Here is a 21,079-nt window from a genome sequence, read left to right as displayed (position 1 = left end):
CTCTCTCTCTCTCTCTCAAAATAAGTAAATTAAAAAAAATTATGTATCAAAAAAGAAAATACCATTCTTGGGAGCCATGCTGCTGAGGGCTGATATACCATGAGAAGGAGTTTTCCTTGTGCAATTCTTATTCTCCTCATTCAAGCAGGATGTATGGGCTCTATTAGAATAAATGATGACATTTGTGTAGCGTCTTTAAAATGATAACTTAAATGTTTACCAGCCTCTCCCCTTTCCTTCCTAAAATAGGAGATGAGTTCACAGCTCTGGATAATATAGTATTTCTGTCTGTCAGAGTACAGCAACTTGTTCAGTATAAAATTAGTCAGGATGGGCTAACTGCTGTAACAAACACACACACATGTCAATGGCTTAACATGATAAAGGCAGTGTTTCTTGTTTGTGTTACAGTCATGTTGACTTGTCTCAACGTGGAGGTAACATACTCACTTTTCATATTCCCAAGGTGAGAACTGGGCCCGTAGCCTCACCTAGAAGGAAGGAGGCTAGGCAGTGTAGTCTAGTAATATTCCAAGAAGGAGAGAACACTTACACTGGGATCACCAGCAGCCTCTGCCAGTCATATTGCTTCAGCCACAATGGCTGAGCCATATCCTGGCCACGTAGGTGCCGGGTCTTTGTGTTATTTAGGATGCTGGTTTGGCTGCTATAACAAAAGCTAAAAGGACAGTGACTTAAATAAGAAACAAGTAAGTTTCTTTTTCACTTAGAACATAGGCAGGTACTGTTACGGTGGCTTCTCTGTGCTCCAACATCCTGAAATATTGCTTCCACGCAGTTCAGGGTGGCTGCTTCAGGCCCCACCATCACATCCACATTCCGGCCCATCGGGAAGACAGAAAGGAAACGGAAGGCACAGCCTGAAAGCTGCACACATCATTTCACCTACGTTCCTTTGGCCTGAGCTTTAGTCCCATGGCCATACCTAGCTCTAAGGAGGCTGGGAAATTTGGGTGGGTGTAAGGTGGAGTCCATCAACAGCAGAATGATTGGGTAGGGGGCAGACAGAAAGAGGTGCTGGATAATTAGTAATCTTTTAAATGAATTATAGGAAGCATGCGTTAGTGGTTAAGAACGTGTACTTTGGTACTGTGTGGGTTTAAATTTTACTTTCTTCCTGACCTTGAGAAAATTACTTAATCTATAGCTTCATTTCCTAATCTCTAAAATCGTGTGTCATCTATTTTTCTGATGCTCTGCCAGACCCAATATCATCTTTGCCACTCTGCTCTGTGCCCTGGAAAACGTACCTTTTGGAATATATCATCTGGAATATATCCACTTGGATTCGGCAGGATACGGGTGGGTGGAAAGAAAAAGAGCCAGGGCACTTATTCCCTTCCTGGCAGGCTGTGCTGGTCCAGGCCACAGCTCCTCCAGAGTCCCCCTCTCTTGTAGCATCACATCATTGCTGGATTCTGGAGTCTTCTCTTCTGACCCAGGGTGGCAGCAGTTCCCCACTTTACCTCTAGGGGGCTTCCTCACCAGTTTTCCCTTAACCCTGCTCGGCACACTGGAATCAGCGGTGCCTTCAACAGACTCTCTTCTGGCACCATCTGGGCACACCGTCCATTTCCTGCTCGCACCCTGGCTGACACGATGGGGTTGCTAATAGGACGTGCTCAGACCATGGGGGTGGGAAGTAAATGCGTTGTAGGACTGACGCTCAAATGTAGCAGGCATCCTTAAATGTTTACTGTTTTCACGTCCCTAGGCAATTGCTCTGATACCTTCGAGCGTGGTCAGAACCTTCTGAAAGATTTCATTTTTGGCATGTGAACCAAATAACACTGCCACTCATCTCCCCTCTCCCACCCTATGTGAGGAGGATACAGCAAGACTCTAAAGTTGGGAGCAAATCTGTTCCAAGTCAAATGTCTCCTGCATCCAAAGTTTCTTCCTTCCCGTTATATGGGGGTGAAAACCAAGAAAGATGTTGGGCTGATTATTCACCTACTGTGATGGGTGCTTTACATACACAAACTGTCTACCCAGCTTCCCAGCTTGGAGTTTGAATCATTAACCCACATTGATACCCTCAAATATAAAGACTTCTGAGGATTTGACTGTCCATATTATAAACAGATTAAGTCTTTCTCTAAACCTACCCTCCAGTTTATGTCCAGGAATTCTCAGGAGTGCTTATTTGCAGCCTGAGTCCGTTCTGGTGGCTCTAGCCTTTTGCCAGGGGATCTAGAATTCAGATACACCTCACTGAGGCCAGTGGGCACCATGATGTCTGCTCTGTGTCCTCAGAAACCAGTGGCCACACGACGCTGGCCATGGCTGCTGCTGCCCTTGTCTCCTGCTCATACCAGAACCTGGAGGCTTGGCATTCACTTGCTGCAAGCCTGGCTGGTTTCCCAGCATCCTACCCTCTGTTGCCCGGGGGGATGAGGGTACCACTCTTCTCTATGCCGTTTTAGCCTCCGAGTGGGCCTGGGTCCTTCTCATTACTGTACAAACCCAGACCCATCGAGGGGCTGGCATCAGATTGGCTACCTGCCCCACTCTGGCTGGCCTCCAAAACAGCCAGGGCGATTCACCCCAGCCTGGGATCCAGCCCAGATCTCTGACCCTTGGAATCCTATCCAGTCCGGCCTTCCTTCTACCCAAACCCCAAACATAGCTGCTGAGAGGGAGGGGGTGCTCACCCTGTTTTAGCTTTCTCAGGATGACTGACATCGGGAAATTCAATTCCCTTCACAGGAAACCTCACCCTGCCGCAGGGTGTGGTCAGGCCTCCTGGCTCCCAGACAACGGCCACAGAAGATTCGTCAGCAGTGTAGTGCCGTAAATCTGGGCAACTCAGTGTCTTCCATGATTGATCTGGTTGGGGATATCAGCTCATTTCCTCCTCAGAACAACTCCACGAGCAGAAGGAATTATTTTCACATTATGGAGGAGGAAACAGAGGCTCACACTGGTTAAATTATCTTTCCCAAATCACACAGCTAGTTAGAGGCAAACCTTAGACTGAAAAATATCATCTTTGGCTCCAGAGCCAATGTCAGTTTCCTGGGGAGGAGACTACACAAGTTGCCCTCCTCCCAGGGGAATTTGGTTGCGGGTTTAATACAATAAATTATGTAAAAGTAACTAGCACAGGGCTTGGCAATACAGTATATGGCTGTTGCATACATATTTGGTGAATAAATGCATGAATGGTAGGTGCTCTTAACCATATACATACCATATACACACACACATATACATATACATAATATATAGACTATATATATAAACAAACATATATGTATATGTTTGTTTTAGACCAACAAATAACGATCAGTATGCTCCAAAGGAATTTTCCATAATAGGATCTGAAGCAACAACCAGAAAAACGCCTCCTAGCTTCCTTCATTCGCTTCCTGCTCTTCCTGCTCTGTATTACAGCCTAGTGTCCCTGGGACAGGAAACCTCTTATGGTTTCCCGATGGTGCTCACGCTATTTTGAAAGGAAATTAGACCTTTGCAGCCGCAGGATTTGGAGCAGGACAGTAGGAGCTTGGAGAGGAATCTGAAAATGGAACTAAAGACAGGTGGACTCAGGCTCAAGTAGAAAATTCATCACCATGTTCCTGATGTTCATTTGCAAAACGATACTGTGCTTTGCCGGGGAGATGAAGCTTTACCTCAGGGTGTTCTAGTTCGGAGAGAGAGGGAGCAGGAAAGGGAAAATGACAATAAATTCTGGGGGATAAATGGTTATCTACCTTGGCTAAACAGAAGAAAGGGCAAGGAAGGAGATCTAGAATAAGGGGATAGAACACACACACACACACACACACACACACACCACAAGAATATGGAAAAGGCATTTTTCTTGCCAGCAAGATGTTTTACTAGAAATATATAGGCCTGTGTTCAGTTATTCCTGAATATTAAACACAACCTGACTACTTATAAGCAATGATATTTCATCAATTGTTAAGTGCTCCTGGAGTCTAGAGATTGTAAGTAACCAGCTTGGTCTGTTCAGGAATCCTGTGGTTATGATTTCTGGGTCACGTTCCTACTGGGTGATCATTTTGGAGTATGTTCTTTTTGTTTGTGTTTTTCTCAAATCAGGTTTGCTCAGGGCTCAGGCGCATTAAAATGATTTGGTGTCACTTGTGTGCTCTCTTTCTCTCTGTGTTCCTCCTGCCCCCTTCCTCCTTTCTCCCTTCTCACTCTCTCTCTCTCTCTCTCTCTCTCCCCAGCCTCATCTCTACCCGTTTCCCTATGTCTGTCTCTTCCCCCTTCCTTGTCTTGTTCCCTCCTTCCTTTTCCCATCTTAAGTTGGAATATGGACAGAAAAAGCAGTGCTTGCCTTCATAGGGCCCTCTGCCAGAGAATGGAACAGGTCAGATTATAAAAAAGGATTAAAAAAAAAGAAAGAGTGCTCTTTGGCAAAATGGGGGAAACAGATGTTCAGGGGCGATGTTGCTGTCCCTAGCTGCTGCCTGCGGAAACACACTCCTTAAAGGCTTGCTAGTTATGGACGTTCGTCATGGCACACATGTGCAGTTAGTTTCATGTCAAATATGCATGTGTATTTATCTCTGCTTAATTTCTCTCTCTCTGTGACCTCTGTACCCCCAAATCCAGAGTTGGCAAGATCACTGACCACCTGGTAGCAAGATTTATTTTCAAACTCAGAGGTTTGGGAACCGTGGACGCTATAGCTGCTTTCAGGTCACTGTTTAACAGTAAACACTTGATGGAAACCTCAGGTTTTTAGGAGAAGAGGGAAGGACCTGTGGGTGCAAAACCTGGTCTGAAATGAACGCTACAGAAAGTTTGGGGTTGGAGGGGAGCTGAATGATGAAAGTCTACTGCTGAGATTTGTAACCTGCCAGGGCATTTGTGTTTCTGTCTCTCACACTGTTCGTTGGCTCTTGACCAAAAAGAAAAGTCCTTTATTGTAGCTTTTGTGGTTGTCCAGCCAGAGAACTTGAGACTATCTCCTTAGCAAAAAAATATTTCCCTTTTGGCTCTAAGAGCCATTTTCCCCCCACTCTCAAAAGAGGGATTCCAGATTCCAAACATTTGCTATGGACTAAGGAGTATTCCAGGTGATTTTTTGTCCTGTGGGACCCTTGTGTGGGTTAACCTCATGTGACCACCTGCTTCCTTCACCTCCAGTGGTTCTCCTGGTCGTATAGGAATATAACGAGATCAAATGAGTTAGCACATCTAAAACACTTAGGGCAGTGCCTGACAAATGACCAGCATTTAATAAATGTTGCTCTTTTTTGCTGCCTCTGCCGTACCCCCATTTCCCTCATCACTTTCAGGTATATCTTCCTTCTGAACTCCATTCTGTTTTTCCTCTCTTATTCTGCTCATCTAGTGACAGTGAAAGAAGATAAAAGGGAAAACAATCAACCACGAAAGTATAAAGTTAAAGCCACCACACGCTCAAACAGTGCCTTTGAGCAAATTAGAAAAAACTAACCCCTCCAAGTAGCTGAAGAACAGAGCCAGTATTCCCAATTTAGTGGGCAGAGTGCAAGCTGGATTTCAGCCCTCCACCTCTGCCTCATTCACTCCCTCAGCCCACCCTTGTGCAGTGAACAGCCCACACAACGGAACATGGTAGCCCGGATTCCACACTCCCAGTGTGACCTTCTCATGGATATTTCTTTCTTTTTCTGGGAAGTCTTCCAGTGTTGTTTACATACTAAAAAGACTAAATTCTCCTTTGATGAATTCTTTAAAAATAAGTCTCCCCCAAATTATTTACCGATGGGGTTTATTTTTCCCAAGTTCGGATCTCCTGAATAAAAACTATATCTAAAATGTGCAACACTTATGCTAGGGGTTAACCAAAATTTATTTACTCCGGTTCAAATGGCAGCTTTAAATGCACTATAATAGGGTCTCCTGACTCAGTGACTCAGTCAGTTAGGCATTGACTCATGATCAGGCCCTGATCTCACGGTTCATGAGATCGAGTCCCGCATGGGGCTCTGTGTGGATAGAGTGCAGTCTGCTTGGGATTCTCTCTCTGCCCTTCCCCCACTTGCATGTGCACTCATGCCTGCACACTCTCTCTCTTCTCCCTCAAAATAAGTACACATTTTTTAAAACTGCACTATATTAAAGGGAGCTGATGTCTGTTGAGTACTTTCAATGTATTAGGTATCTTGCTAAGACATTTATGTCAGCCATCTTAAAACAATCCTGAGAGGCAGGTACTATTATTTCCCTCCTTTAACAGATAGGGAACAGAAGCTTAGACAAGTTCAATAACTTGTCAAATCACACCTGGTGAGTGGTAGAAACCAGAGCTTGAGTGCAGCTCTGTTGTTTACTGCTAAGGTTCTTACCCACCGCCTTCAATCCCAGAGTAAGCTATAAGATCCCAGACTTCTGATTCTCAGTGGCAGATCCATGGCAGAACTGTGATTTGCACCTCGGTCTATCTGACTGTAAACATACGGGCTTCCCTGGTTTATAATACTGCCTACAACTTGCTACACACTGCAGGCTACGCCTGGGGACACGAGAGGGAAATGACACAATCCTTCCCTCAAAGGAGTGATGATCTAAGTGGGGGAGAAAACCCAATTAACAGAAAGTTCACAGTGTGGAGTTCTGGCTCCTCCAAGCCCATGGGTACTTACTGACTGGGGAGCTTGAGCAGGTTATCTACATTCTCTAGGCCTCAGTTTACTCATCTGTGACATGGGAGTGCAAAATACCGGCTTCATAGGCTAATTGGGAGGGATTAAATAAGATAGTGTATGCAAAGTACTTAGCACATAGTCGGCACTCTGTGTGTGGTTGTAATTATTATTATTAATTATTATTATTAATTATTATTATTATTATTACGGTAAGTAGGAAAAGGGAAGTACACAAGGAGAGCATGGGACCCTGGGGAAGAGGAATCTGACTCAGTCATGGGGGTTGAGGGGAGGCCAACCAGGCTTCCTGGAAGAGATCCGTTCTTCACAGCAGGATCTCCTAGAGCAATGGTACCGGGCATGAACAGCGTCACATCTGCCTTAGAATAACGAGCCAGCCACAGTCCGCTCCTCCTGTAGGGATCGCGTTCCAGAGTGCTGGGTAACAGACAGCGGATGAACGAAGCTGAATCTCCTCCCTCATCCCAGCCTGAGGTTTAGCGTGGACACTCTACAGAGTAGGACTGGAACCCCATCCACTCCTTCCGCAAATGTGTGCGTGTCCTGATGCCTCATGGAGTCTGTCCCGCTCTCAAAAGGCTCTTACGTTTGGCTCTGTGGGGCTCAGCTAACACCAGGTTCGTGTGAATTTCACTCCTTTTGTGATTCTTCGCATCATTATTGCTTTTTACCACCATCACCTCCTTGGTGCCGACATCTGCACTGTTTACCAAATGAGAGACTGAAGAATCCTCTAAGGCAGATACAGAGACATAACCCAGGGTAGGTAGGGATTTGTCAGAATTAGCAAACAAGAATATAAGATCCCCACTTACATTTAATTTTAGGTAAACAGAATACGATTTTAAAAGTATATGCGTGTCCTCTGCAATATTTGAGACATACTATACTGGACAAATTCTGCTGCTTTCCTGAGGTTCAAATCCGACTGGTGTCATGTGTTTTATCTGGCAGCTCTAGGTGTGGGAGCAGCGTCTGGGGACACTCTGTTCTTTGCATTGGATTTTAGCTTGCTCTGGTAGGAGGTGTGATAAAACACAGCTCAGCTCCTATCACCAGGTACTCAATCCCCATGGGACTCCACTTAGGGGCTTCCATCAATGAGGCCTGATTGCTGATGTCTGAGTTGTTTTATCACCTCAATTAGAAAAGGATGTTTTGGAAATTAATCCTACAGTAGAAAACCTAAACAACTTCAGGGACTGGATGCGTGCTCCGTCTGTGTAATATATCACAGAGCAACTCCTTCTCCTAGAGAGGCTGGATGGCGTCTGCAGTCTGGGTGTTAAGGTTTTGATGTTCGCCATTCTCTCTTGTAACAGAAGCTCAGGTCCGATCTCATTCCCTTTTGGAGAGTCAGCAGATCTTAGTGTCCACACAGGAGTAAGACCCAGGGCCCTCCTTCTGTAATGCATCGTCACTCAGCCTGTGTTAGATCATCGCCAGAGGGGTGATATAGGTGTGGGGGTCCCACCACCAGAGAAAATCTGGTTTCTTTTGCTTTGTGGCGAGCATTATGCTAACAGCTTCCTTGGAGGGAGCAAAACCTGATTTTCTGCCTCTTGCACCTAGTGGTCTGTGTTTTGTCGTCTAGAGTTTTCAACGTTTTTTCCTACTGTGACCCAGTATCAGGATACATTTTACATTTAGACTCACACATACAAATGTTTGTACCTTAATATTCTCCACGCAAGGTAATGTCCTGAATACTCTCTGGCTTCTCCATTCCATCCTGTGCGACATCTGCTGAGTGCTTTCTAGTGGCGGAAGGTTTCACCGTAACCTGGCTTTGAAGGGCAGCGAGGTGCATGGCCTCACATACAGCCTGAGCAGTGCAGACCCCTTGACCTCAACCTCCCATCCACGTTAAGATCACTCCATTCATCAATACTCATTGTGTGTATACTTACTGAATATTCGTAATTTACCTAAAATACCGACTCTAGCCCATTTTTTTTCATTTGGTCTGTAATCTGGAGGTATTTTCCCTAATTGTGGCAGAGGGGGCTCCAATTAAGATGCCCTGGATCTTAAGATTTCCTGGATCTACCAATGAAATATTCCCAAACTCAAGAAACGTAAACGAAAAGAAACTGTGTGTCTAGCACAACAAAAATGAAATCTCCTCTTCAAATGACCGTATTTTGAAAGAAAATGGATGACGGGTTAGTAATAACAAGCTAAGAATTACGGAGTATGTGCCGCTTGCTAGGCACGGGGCTGAGAGTTTTACAGTTTACATGCAACTGACTCATGGATTTCTCATAACACTTTGAAGTGGATGCTATTGTAATTACTACTCATTAAAAGAAGAAACACTGAACTTTCATGAAGTCAAGTAATTTTAGTTCAAGACAGAACGCTGGGTTTTGATCGTTCTCTTACAACAGGCAAGAGGCCTGTTCCCTCATTTAGGCTGGGATTCGGAGTGCATAGAGACATGGGGCCCCAAAGGTCTGAGACCAGTGGCTCTCAAAGTGTGGTCCACAGACCAGCAGCATCAGCATCATCTGGGAACTTGTTAGAAATGCAATTCTTGGGCCCACCCTGACCTACTGAATCAGAATATGCGGGGTGGGACCCAGCAGTCTGTTTTAACAAGCTCTTCAGGTGATTATGATGCAGCTAAAAGTTCAGATCCACTGCCCTGCTGGCACTGAGGATCCTGGGTCTGTCCCCGTTTTCAGCGGGATTCAATCGAAGCCTCTGGAGAGACGGCACCTCTCGTGCAGATACTGTGACCAAATACACAGACCGTGGATTTCACTTTCAGGTTATTTCCATTTGTTTTTTTTCCTTATTGTTTGTCCCAAGTTGTTCATTTTCTGATGTTCCTTGTCTCTCTCCCACTTAAGCTGAAACTCATATTGTACATACCTTATGTCCTAAAGGTTGAAGAGCAAGGAACTCTTCGCAGACACTGGGTGAGGGAGACTGGTGACATTCCTATGGAACTCTTCCAGGGCCCGTCCCTACAGGCCCTCTCCTCCCTTTGTCTCTTTCCCGTCCTTCCCTCTCACTGAGCTCTTCTCTGCTTCCGCTTCCGAATGTTTGCAGGTGCTGTTTTCCCAGCCGGGGCGCTCCCCGCCTCTTCTGCCACCACCTTGGAGATGCCTTCCCTTTCCAGCCCTCTAAGTAGCCACCTTCTCCCTCATTAGCCTCTGTTACTGTGTCCCACTCCCATTCTTCATCACACATAGACCAGTGTGTAAGTACGGATGTATTTGTATACACGTTAGTAGGACAGAGCCCATACCGCAGTCTTCACGCATCTAGCAGAGTGTGGCTTATTAGTCAATGCGATCAACAATAGGTTTTGAATGAACAAACGAACGAACACACCATCACAGCTCTCAGTGGCTTGGCCTTCTGTCAAACGCTCGTGCGATTTCAGTTAATCCTTTCAGTTGGTCCTTCTGTTAAGGTGTTAATTGTTTCTAGTTATTTCTAATTATTTCCCTTTCTACCTTCAACTTTTCTAAAGACTCTGTTCTGCTTAGTGTGATACTGGCTTTATTGCGGACACACACAAAATACTCTCTGATTTCTGGATGGATAACTTATCAGGTAAGATGTGAATTTTAGGGGCACCTGGGTGGCTCAGTTGGTTGAGCGTCCAGCTCTTGATCTCAGCTCAGGTCGTGATCTCACGGTTCGGGGGATTCAGCCCTGTGTTAGGTTCTGCACTGACAGCAAGGAGCCTGCTTGGGATTCTCTCTCAATCTCTCACTCTCTCTCTGCCGTTCCCCTGCTTATGCTCTCTCTGTCTCTCTCTCTCTGTCTCAAAAATAAATAAACTTAAAAAAAGATGTGAGTTTTAACTTTCCACCAAGTCTGATTTCATGCTGTAGAATGATATTTTTCTCCTAAATTGAACCACCCAGAATGGCTGAAGCCATTAGGAATGGTGAGAGCATCCATACTTCTCTGTCTTTGGCATTTAAAGTAAAAGGCATGCCATCTTGAGTGCATATTCTAGAAGGAAAAGAACCAGAACTGCTGTATGGGTTGTGGAGGGACCATCCTTCTCGCTATCGTTTGTAGCTAAGGACGTGTTTGCAGAATAAAACACCCAAACGTCCTTTTCAGAATGGTGACTACATACCATCTGGAAGACAGACATTCTGACCTAAGTTATCTCTAGTTACTCTCACAATCCTTGTTTTTACTGGTGATTTTATGTTGCTGTCGTTTTAGAAACTCAGTATGATTCCAGTTTTAGGGGGGAACATCCCAAATGTGTCTACATCATCATTGGAAATAGAGAAAAACATAACTAGTTTCTTGTTCATGAAAAGAGGAAAAGGAAGAAATTGCCATATTATGATATGTTCATTGGATGAACAGAACTGAGGCTGCCTCCTATTCGTCTGAAGTTGGATTCCCCCAACAATTCAACAGAATGATCGATATGGTTAGAAGCTTGGGAGCCTGAAAACTGGGCACCATTAGTTACTCAACTCATTCAGTGGTTTCTTAACTGGGGGCAATTTTACCCCACAGGAGACATTTGGCAATGAGTGGAGACATTATTAGCTGCCACCACCTGGGGGGAGGTGTGGTTGCTCCTGGCATCTGCAGAGCAGAGGCCAGGGATGTTGCTAGAAACACCCTACAATGCCCAGGGCAGCCCTTAACAACAAAGACTTATTGGGTCCAAAATGTCAGTAGCACTGCCCCTGAGAAACCCTGGAAAAAACCCCAACCAACCAAAAAGTATGAGCTTTCATACTCCTAAGATTTCTATACTAAGCGTAGCGATTAATAATTAAAATGATTACTATTCATTAAATACCTGCTACTTGCCAGCCTCTTTATAAAGAATTCCTAGCTACTGAGTCAGGATCTGACCCCAGGTTTGTTTGAGGCCATTGTCTCCATTCTTCCTCCTTAGCTATTTCGTGTAAGTGCATTTTCCCTGGACATGCTTGTTGTGTTTTATATGGATCAAATTATGTGTTTAGCGCATACTCACTAATATACTCACAGGAGAAAGCCACGGGCAAGAAGAGACTGGTGTCATTATGGGTGGTGAAACTAAAAGCATCCAGACAGACAGGCCTCAGATCTGTAACTTACTAAACAAGCCTAACGCCCAGGTAGGATGGCAGTACAGAGCCTGGCCCTTAGTAGGTACTTAATAAATATTTGTAGGGAAATTTTTTCATCATCAGCAGAGTCCTTGGGTAAGCTTCAAATGGAGCAGGGCTTCCAAATGACCTGTTCTGTTACATAACGTTGAGTTTCTCCGAGGAGCCGTTCCCTCATCTCTAAGGCACCTGGTATTCCCAGAACTTCAGAGGTGCTTCAGCTTGTGTATCTTCCTCTTCTTTGTTCTTCGCTCTTCCATTCTTCGTCAGTCTGGCCTGGCAGGGGCTCATCCCTTGACCCCTCCCTGTCTGCACACAATATTCCTCTGCCCCTCTACTTGAGGCCCTCCCAACAGTCTCCTTATTTTGCTCCTGCCAACAGTTTGCAAGATGGGGGCAGGGCAAGTGTCAGAATCTCTGGAGGAAGCCTGTGCCATGTGAAAAAGCTTATTCGAGAACATGATTTTATATTTGGAAACAAGCAGGGGAAAAAATTACAACTATTGTCTTCGTAAAACAGAGAACTGAAAGAAAAGCTTGGAAGAAATCCTCTTGCCTGGCGATAATATGGCGATTATCATATCTGGGGGTGGGGGCATGACCATTTATGTTTATGAAAAGAGGAAGAGGTTCAAAGGAAAGGTGCTGGGAAGCACGACAATGTGTGCTTTCCTTTCCTGTGTCCATAACTATGTTAGTAGTGTCGTCGTTCTCAGCACTTGGATTTCTCCGAACCCACCCTTTGCCTACTGTACAGAATCAAGTCACTCCATCAAGTGCTCCCATAATGCTTTACTTTTATCCCCTAATATGTTACCCATCATCCTTTACCTTTATCATACTAAGCTCTGATGTAGTGGTGCATGCTTCTGAAGGAGAACCATGAGAGTACCATGACCCCAAGGAGCCAGTCGGAGACCATTGTTCATGGCCCTCAAACTTCAGTGTGCCGGGCATTAGAGTGAATTCTAGGACGTCACCCTTGGAGATCCTGAATCTCTAGAATTTGGAGGTGGGGGGCATCAGAAATTTAAATGTATACATCTCTGGTTTACAAGTCACACCTTGGGAAGTACTACAGAACTTGGGCTTAAAAAATGTCCTTACATGTTCTGCAAGCAAAACAAGCATTTTGCTAAGGACAGCCTGGCTACATTCAGCCATTGGTTTGTGCACTCACCAGGCACTGATTGAGAACTGTGGAATGTAGTGTCATCTGTTGTAGGGGATGCTGTGCAGTAGCGGTCTCTTTTGTGGTCATGACCACTCTCCTTTTGCCGTCTGTTGTTTCCCTGCGAGTAAGCTCAGGACCATTTGTGGGACACATCCTAGCCAACGTGGTAGTTGATAAGGACTTTAAAGGGTGTTTGGAGGGTGCAGAGAAGAAGTGTGAGGGGAATGGAGGTTTGCATTTTAATAGAGAATTTCAATTCCTTGGTATTTCAAATCACTGGAGGAAAAGAAGAAGGGTTTCTTTTCCTGAATTTCTATTGTGTGTCCAGCCCTTGACATGTATTACCTAATTTATTTAAAAAATATATTTTTTTTAGTATTTATTTATTTCTTGGGAGGCAGAGAGACAGAGTGCAAGCAGGGGAGGGGCAGAGAGAGAGGGAGACACGGAATCTGAAGCAGGCTCCAGGCTCTGAGATGTCAGCACAGAGCCTGACGTGGGGCTTGAACCCACGAAATGCAGGATCATGACCTGGGCCAAAGTCGGACGCCTAACTGACTGAGCCACCCAGGCGCCCCCATGTATTACCTAATTTAATCCTCATAATCAGCCAATGAGGGAAGTGTAATTATTCCCATTTTACAGAGGAGGAAGCTGAGGCTCATGTTATGTTACTCTCCCTAGCTGGAAATAGGTGGACACAGGACTAGAACTCGGGACTCACTCTAAAGACCGTGTTTATTTTCCTCTCCCTGGATGCCTCTGTCACCTCATTCTTCTGGCAGTCTCTGTACTGGTCTGGAACATCCCAGTACGTGCCCTGTTTGGAGTTAAAGACTGTCCTTTGAGTTGTCCCTAAGAGTGCTGAAATTGTTCCATCGCCTTCTTAACTTTCCTAGGAGTGAGTAAAAGACAACTGGGTCACTTTAGAAAGAACGCTGACCTTTAAGTGGGTATACAGATCCAAAGAAAATACAGACGCCTCCTGGTTTGCAACCTTACTGCGAGTAAAGCTGCTTTCAGTTTTTTCTTCAGGTTTTGTTGTTGATATACCTTGTTTCTATTTGCTCCCAACCACATGTAGGAATCTGCAGCCAAATCTAGTGTAAAATGTTATTGACGACCTCTTGCTAGTCAAATTTAAGTCTTTTTCTCCGGGCTTAGTTCCTGAACAACAGATTCAGCTATGTCTATGTTTTTCATATTTGATATGGAAGATTATTCATTTTTTGTATTTGATGTGGCGATTATTAATCGTTGAGGAAATTAAGGTGCATGGAGGGGACAAATTGGCCTGCCATGCATTTGACCCTGGTATTATTACTTGGTATCAATTTGAAGAGCCCAGGCTGGGTCCAGTCACTCCAGTCAGCAGATTGTTGAGCCCACAAGTGGTGGCCTGCCATTCCATGGGAAGTCTGGGAATCTGTAGCCCTTGATAGAGGGGCCATCTCACAACTTCCTCTGGCTTCCATGCCTTCCAACCTTCCCATGCTTCTACTTGTCCAGCCTTTCCTCTTCTTCCTCCTCCTTTCCCTATTTTTTGCCCTGGACATTGTCCAAGTAAACCGATCTTCATAGCTTCATTTCTGTTTTTCTCTACACCTCTGTTCTCCGCTTCTTCCCCAGTTTCTTGTTCCATATTTCCTCTTGCCCAGAGGACAGTAAGTGTTTGAACATCTTTCTCAAACCAGTCCCCCCTCCTAACTCGGCTTCTCCCAGCATTCGTCCAATGACCCATTGGCCATTCTTCCTATGACCCAGGCTCAAAACCTGGGTTAACTTGCTTACTTTGTTCTTCCTCCTATCTAGTCACTGGAAAAAGTAAAATCTTGCTTCAAAGATTTGGTATCTTCCCTGTATTTGGAATCTTCAAAGACTTGGTATCTACATGGTATCTCTCTCTTCCTTTCCATCCCCTTTGGTCCAGCTTCACATGTCATTGATTCCTGTAACCATTTCCCAGATTGGCTTCCTATTTCACAGGGCTATCGAAGGGTTGCTGGAATTAATAACAGCAAGTATATGTTCAGCACTTCTATGCATTATGCTAAGTAGTTTACATTTGTTACTTCATTCCATCCTTACTGCCACCGTGCGATGGCTATTTCTATTGCCTTGCAAATGAAACTGAAGTTTGTGAAGTAAATGACTTGCCCAAGGTCACACAGCAAGCAGGTGAGCTATAACTCAACCCATATCTGTTTTTGCTCCAGTGGATGCTTATAACTATTGAATTTTGCTGCCTCCTAGGGTATAGTGTGTTATCTAATGGGGGCGATTAGTGTTAGCTTCCTTCCTTCTTTCCCTCCCTTTTCCATCTATTATCTCTTCCTCAGACTATACTAAATTCCTACACATGCTACCTCTGTCTGAAACCCACCACCCTTCAAGGCTCTCCTTTCTCCTGCACGTAGTCCGTTTTCTCCACACTTTTCAGGCTTCTCCAGCGCTTTCCGGTTTTCTGGTTGCGTATCTTATCTAAATAAATCCTTAAAAGGCCAGTTAGCTCTTGTTTCTTTTTGTTTCATTTATGTGCTATCAAGTCCTGGGATAGCTGACTTTAAACGAAGTAGGTATTTGGTAAATGATTGTTAACCTATTGCATTTGGGTTTTATCTTGAAAGTAGAGGTTAGTGAGCCATCAGAGGAATCAGAAGAATAGTCTGGAATCAGGATATATAATCCACCAGAATTGACTGGAAGGGTAGGGCTGCTCCAGACTAATTGGGTAATTGCCACAATCCAGGCAGGAATCCCGGAAGAAATCCTGGTCTAGTGACAGGGCAAAGAGAGGAGACGCGCACCAGGTAAGAAGTGTGCTATGCACTGACTGTCCAGGTAACATCTTCCACAACAACTATTCTATTCCCTGGCCTCCCCACCTCCAGAGTAGCAGAGCTAGTCCCTGAGAGTTTCGGAGAAATGTCATGGTCCTGTGGTTCCAGGTCCCCAGATCCAGGCTCCAGAGGTCTGCCCAGAATAACTGAGTGTAATGGGATGGGTGAGTAGGATTTCTTAGTACAGCCTGATTTAAGAGGTGTGGCAGAATCGGCACCAGTTTTCCAGAGTTACTTTCTGTGCCTCCACCGGGGCAGATAACAGCCTGTGGGTTTGTGACCACAGGATGTACAGTCTGCCAACACATTTACCTTCTGAGGCTGTAAGATCTCTTTTGGCCCTTCTGCGGGTCAACACAGTCGAATGTAGCTGCTGGCCGCCCAATCCCAGTGCGTGATCGACGCACCAGGGCCTGGGGAATGCACAGAGAATGTGGCCGCTTTTCACCTGGAAATTCCACTTCAGGAGAAAAAAAAAAAAAAAAATCCTAAACATAACCTATCTGGACTTTGAGAGCAGACCGGGAAACCGATTTCTGCCCGAGTTGGCCTGGTGGGAAGGAAGAGAAAGCCGAAGGAGGGAGAACTGTTGAGTCTGACGTTAATTAAACCGCGGCAGGGAACGCTGCGACGGCGGCTGTCGCCCTCCTAAACTCCGAGGGAGACACGTCAGCTTGAGCTCGGGGCAATTTCAGAGGGCGACGTCCCGGCCCGGGAGGGGTGGCGGGCGGCTGCAGACGGGCTCTAGGGCCCAGCGGCCGGGCGCCGGGGAGGGGGTGGAGTGTAGGGTTACAGTGACGGGCGGGACGACCCTCCCCGGCCCGAGCGCGGGGAGCGGGGAGCCGGGAGCGGGGAGCGCGGGCGGCGGCGGAGCGCGCGGGACGCTCTAGGACCCAGCAGCGGCTGTCGGCTTCGGGGCTGGAGGTGAAGCCCTGGCGTTTCTCTCCTTCCTGTGTGAATGGGGCTGACTGTCGGGCGCCGCTTCCCCGCGCTGCCCCACGCCATGCCCTGCACGCTGCCCGGCGGCCGCCTTCCCCAGCCGCGCCACTGAGCTAGCCATGGTCGCCTCATGTGGAGGGCAAAGTTGCGCCGGGGAACTTGTGAGTCTGCCGTGAAAGGTAACCAGTCCCCGCTCCGGGCGCGGGGAGGGCGCCCCCGAGTCTCCCACGCGAGGGACCCAGCCGACCGGTACTCCTCCACCCCTTGCTGCCCCGGGCACGGGGCTCCTCCTCGGGGCCCCGGGGCTGAGATCGGCCCCGCTCCCCAGCGACTCGGGCAGCCGACTGGGCGCCGGTGGCCGGGAGTGTCCGCCACAGCAATCTTGCTCTCCCTTACCCAGATATGGTTGTGTTTTTTTGTTTTTTTTTTTTTTTTTGTTTTTTTTTTTAAAGAAAGAAAGCAGAACTCTGTTCCCGAGCCTCCCTGCAGGCCCCCGGTGCCGGCGGGCCGGATCGCCGCGCCGTCCCGCGCCCCATCCGAGCCCGGGAAGTTGTGTGGGCCCGCCGGGCCGGGGCCCCGGGGTGCGGATGCGCCCCCCGAGGCGAGGCTGGCCTTACCGGAGGGGCGCTGCCATATGGCTGCACTCTCCGAGACGCGCCCGCGCGCGGGTCCCCCGGCCGCCGAGGGAGGGGGCGGAAGCGGGTGGCTGGTGGCCGCTACCCTCTGCGCGAGACAAAGGCGCGCGCCAGGGCCCGCCCCAAGGGATGCGGCGCCCCGGCGGGACCCGTGCTCCTCGCGGGGAAGTCTCGGCTCTGGCGGGTGGGGGCGGCGAAGGGGTCGCGCCCCAGACCCCGGGGCTCGGATCGCGTTAGCTGCTCCTCCTTTGTTCTCCCCAGACAAGTTTCTTCGACAGAAACTGGGGAGTTAGACTTAGCTCTCCCTTGCTGTTAGTGCTGCCTTGTAAAGAATCTGGTTTCATGGGGGAGAAATTAAACTTTCCAAGTGGAACTGGTTTTTCTTGGAATGTGACATTTGTGGCAGGAGGGAGATTGGCACGTCGGCCGATGACAGCCAAGCGGAGCCGGGCGCCCTGCGCTGGGGCAGGGGCCGAATCTGCTCCGTAGGCTGCAGGGCTGGAGGACCAGGCGGCGGAACGCACGACGCAGCGCGCACCCACCTCCAGGGCCTCAGCCTCCAGGACTGAGCTCGCGGCGACGTTTCCAAGTTTCCCCCTTAGGAGCCCAGGCCGAGAATCCCGGCTCCCCACCCGCAGCTCCCGCGCCGCGCCACGCCACGCCCTGCTCTGTAGTGTGTTGATTGGTGGCTGGCAAGACTTTCCCTTTCCATTTTTGTTTGAAGGTTTTTTGCTATTTTGGCTTGGGTGTTGGTTTACTGTCTTCAGATGGCAAGTGCTTTGGAAAATGCCCGGCTAGTGTACGAGATCACCTACCTGGACTGGGGCTTCAGTAGACGGGCGCCCTGATCGTGCGGCCTCCTGAGGCTTTGCTCTTGGGACGGAACATTTTGTGTCCTTGGTCCCTCATCTCCTTTGCTCAGCCCTGATAAAGTGCGGACATGGTTGCCCATTTCCTTCTTTTGAGGCATGTTAGGAGAATCGAGCTTTTGTACTGCCTATCAAGTCCTTGGTGACGGCGTGGGTAGGCGGTCGCGAGAGTCAGTTGTGTTACCCAAAGATGCTCTTTGGAACACCCCAAACAATAACGTTACTTGCCATAAGCGAGTAAAACCAGAATAGAGGAATATTAATAGCTACTATTCCAAAAAACTTCCTTCCTTTTCGGGAAGTGAAAAGTCAAGGCTTGAAATGTTGAACAGACATGGGTCGGTCCCTGCCAAACTGACTTAAGATTTCCCCTGGCTGCCCACCACTGCTGGCTGTCCCCCACTGCTGACTGCCCCCTCCCCGTCTCCCCTCCCCCCCCCCCCCACAGCCCTGGCTGCCCCCCCACTCCTGGCTGTCCCCAACTGCTGACTGCCCCCCTACTCCTGGCTGCCCCCCCCCACTGCTGGCTGTCCCCCACTCCTGGCTGCCCCCCCCACTCCTAGCTGCCCCCCATTCCTGACTGCCCACGGCTGCTGGACCCCAGTAGCTCTCTGTAGATGTCAGATCCAGGGTAAGGATTAAGGGAGCTCTCTGCATTGCAAGTTCTCGAAGAATCTAGACCAATGTGAAATTTATTTCCCAGGATGGGGTTCTGAGCATTGTAGTGCATCTACTACGAGCATTCTTTATGGAATTGTGTGGTAACAATATTTGAATACATTTTGAGCTGTTTTGCAGAGGAGTAAAGGGTTGGAAACCACTGATTTGACCACAGTGAAGAGGAGGAAGATGTCCAGCAGAGGTTTTAGAGATGCCTCCACTCAACCTGGTGGGGTCTGGGGGGATGTTTAGTTTTTGGATGGGTATAGTTTGGCTTTTGTGAGATACATTTCTCAAGATAAATAAGGAAACCTGGTAAACCCTGCAAGGGGATAGGAGAGCGAGAAGGTGCTGCACTTATAATTATTCTCCCTCCCTCTTCTTTTTAAAATGCACAGAAGTCTTGGTCTTTTAGGTTCTGTGCTGATGGTGGAGAGCGAAGAATACTAATGTACCGAAGGGCATGTGGAGATCAAAGCATTTAAAAATACATCTTTTCATGGAAGCTAATGGAGGACTTTCAGTTTAAATGAGATTTAAAAGTGCTGTCGTTAAGAAAAGCACATGAATGCAGAAATGTGAGTAATTTTATGAGAAGGCACTCTGCTGATTAGACTTGAGAGTGTCTGCCCTTGGCCAGTGAGTCCGGAGGCTTCTCTGGGTAGAACTATGCTTTCTTTCTTTTTTTTTTTTTTTTTTTTTTTTTTTTGATATCTGCCCCTGTGGAGAAGAGCGGACCCAGGGCCTAGGGGAAAGATGGCCGAACTAATTGAAATTGGAAGGCAGCCTGGCTGGTGAGTGTTTAGCGGAAAAGTGCAGCCCCTAGGTACCAGTGTTGTTTTTCTCCATAGTAATTTGTGGAGCTGCTTTGAAAATGATAAAGTACTGTATCACGTAAGGCTTTTATTTTTATTTTTTTAAAAAAATAATGACTTCTGAAATAAGGGACTTGCTAGTGAAAATTGTAAAAATCTGAAAGCTTTTCCAGGCCAATCAAATAAAAGGAAGTTAACTCCATAAGACCTGTTAGTAGTTCTGATATGCAAAATTCTCCCCAAGTAGCAACCCCCCCCCCCCCCCCCAAACCTCCCTGTGGCTATCTGCATTTCAAATGCATACGGAAGCAGCTCTGGTCAGGAAATTCTCTAGCGTTTTGAATAATTTTTCTCCTCCCATTTTTTCATTAATTTTGGTAGGCTCTTGTGTCCCAGAATTCACTAGGCAATAGAATACTTGAAAAGCAAGGGGTATTTTGGAGGTCAACCAAGAGGACATATTTAATTATAAGGTTGGTTGGAAATAGTCTGAGGTTGTTGAGGTTTTTGTTTGTTTGTTTAGTGATTTTTTTTTAAATTTTATTTTGTTGGTTTGACTTTGTTTTGTCTTGGAAGAAAGGCAAAATTTAAATCTTGGCCATTGTGGGTAGGTCAGTACAGTAGTTTTGCTGAAGGAAGCCACGCCTGGGCTTGTGTGTTGGCACTCTGCCGGGTTCTCTAAATTGTGAGGCCCTTGGCCTCTGTTCTTGTGAAACAAGGCCTGTTCATTCCAGGACAGGATAGGACTCCTGGTTTCCCAAAGGGGTTCACACATCAGGCTTTTTTTTTTTTTTTTTCCCTTTTTTAAAATTATTTTACTTTATTTTATGAGGGGGATAGGGAGGTAGCTGTAAGGTGTTAGGAAATGTATCCCCGTTAAGACTGTGGAGAATTGGATTTAACTTCAAAAAAAAATGAAGTCACATAGTCCTACTGTGTGCGTTTAAATCTGTGTTTGGAATCTCACTGGCCAGTACACCTCTTTTTCTTTCATTTGGTTTTGCTTTTAAGTTAAATGCCTGTAGTTCACTTTGTTTAAAAAAAAAACTTGTAACTTTGAAATGATTATAGCTTTATGGAAAGTTGCAAAAATAGTAGAGAGGTCCTGTGTACTCTTCACCCATTTTCCTCCATTGGTAGCATCTTACATAACCGCAGTACAATAGAACTGGGAAATTGACATTGGTACAATCCACAGAGCATCGTCAGATTTCACTGGTTTTACATGCACACATTTGTGTTTGTGCATATATCCTTCTAAGCAATTTTTTTACACGTGTAGATTCCGGTAACCACCATCATGGTCAAGATACAGAACTATCTCATCACCTCAAGGATGTTCCTTGTGCCACTCCTTCATGGTGGCATCCACTCTCTCCTCCCCGCACCCATCTCTAAACC

At 46.7% G+C, this 21,079-nt stretch overlaps 1 protein-coding gene across 4 annotated transcripts in view; it reads left to right on the top strand.

The window, feature by feature from the left end:
* Window positions 1-21,079, top strand: part of AMOTL1 (angiomotin like 1) — a 124,331-nt gene that overhangs the window by 13,820 nt on the left and 89,432 nt on the right. Inside the window, exon 1 of one of the 4 annotated variants that reach the window (XM_042904237.1) lies at window positions 16,600-16,878. The exons of the other annotated variants lie outside the window; for them this stretch is intronic. Coding sequence (XP_042760171.1) covers window positions 16,830-16,878 — 49 coding nt within the window. The 5' untranslated portion in view covers window positions 16,600-16,829. Of the gene's footprint in view, window positions 1-16,599; window positions 16,879-21,079 lie in introns of those variants that run through there. 4 annotated transcript variants of the gene reach the window in all.

The sequence above is a fragment of the Panthera leo genome, chromosome D1, assembly GCF_018350215.1.
Source record: "Panthera leo isolate Ple1 chromosome D1, P.leo_Ple1_pat1.1, whole genome shotgun sequence".
Lineage (NCBI taxonomy): Eukaryota > Metazoa > Chordata > Mammalia > Carnivora > Felidae > Panthera > Panthera leo.
Note: the sequence above shows the minus strand (reverse complement) of the source record. Positions and strands in the feature narration are given on the sequence as shown.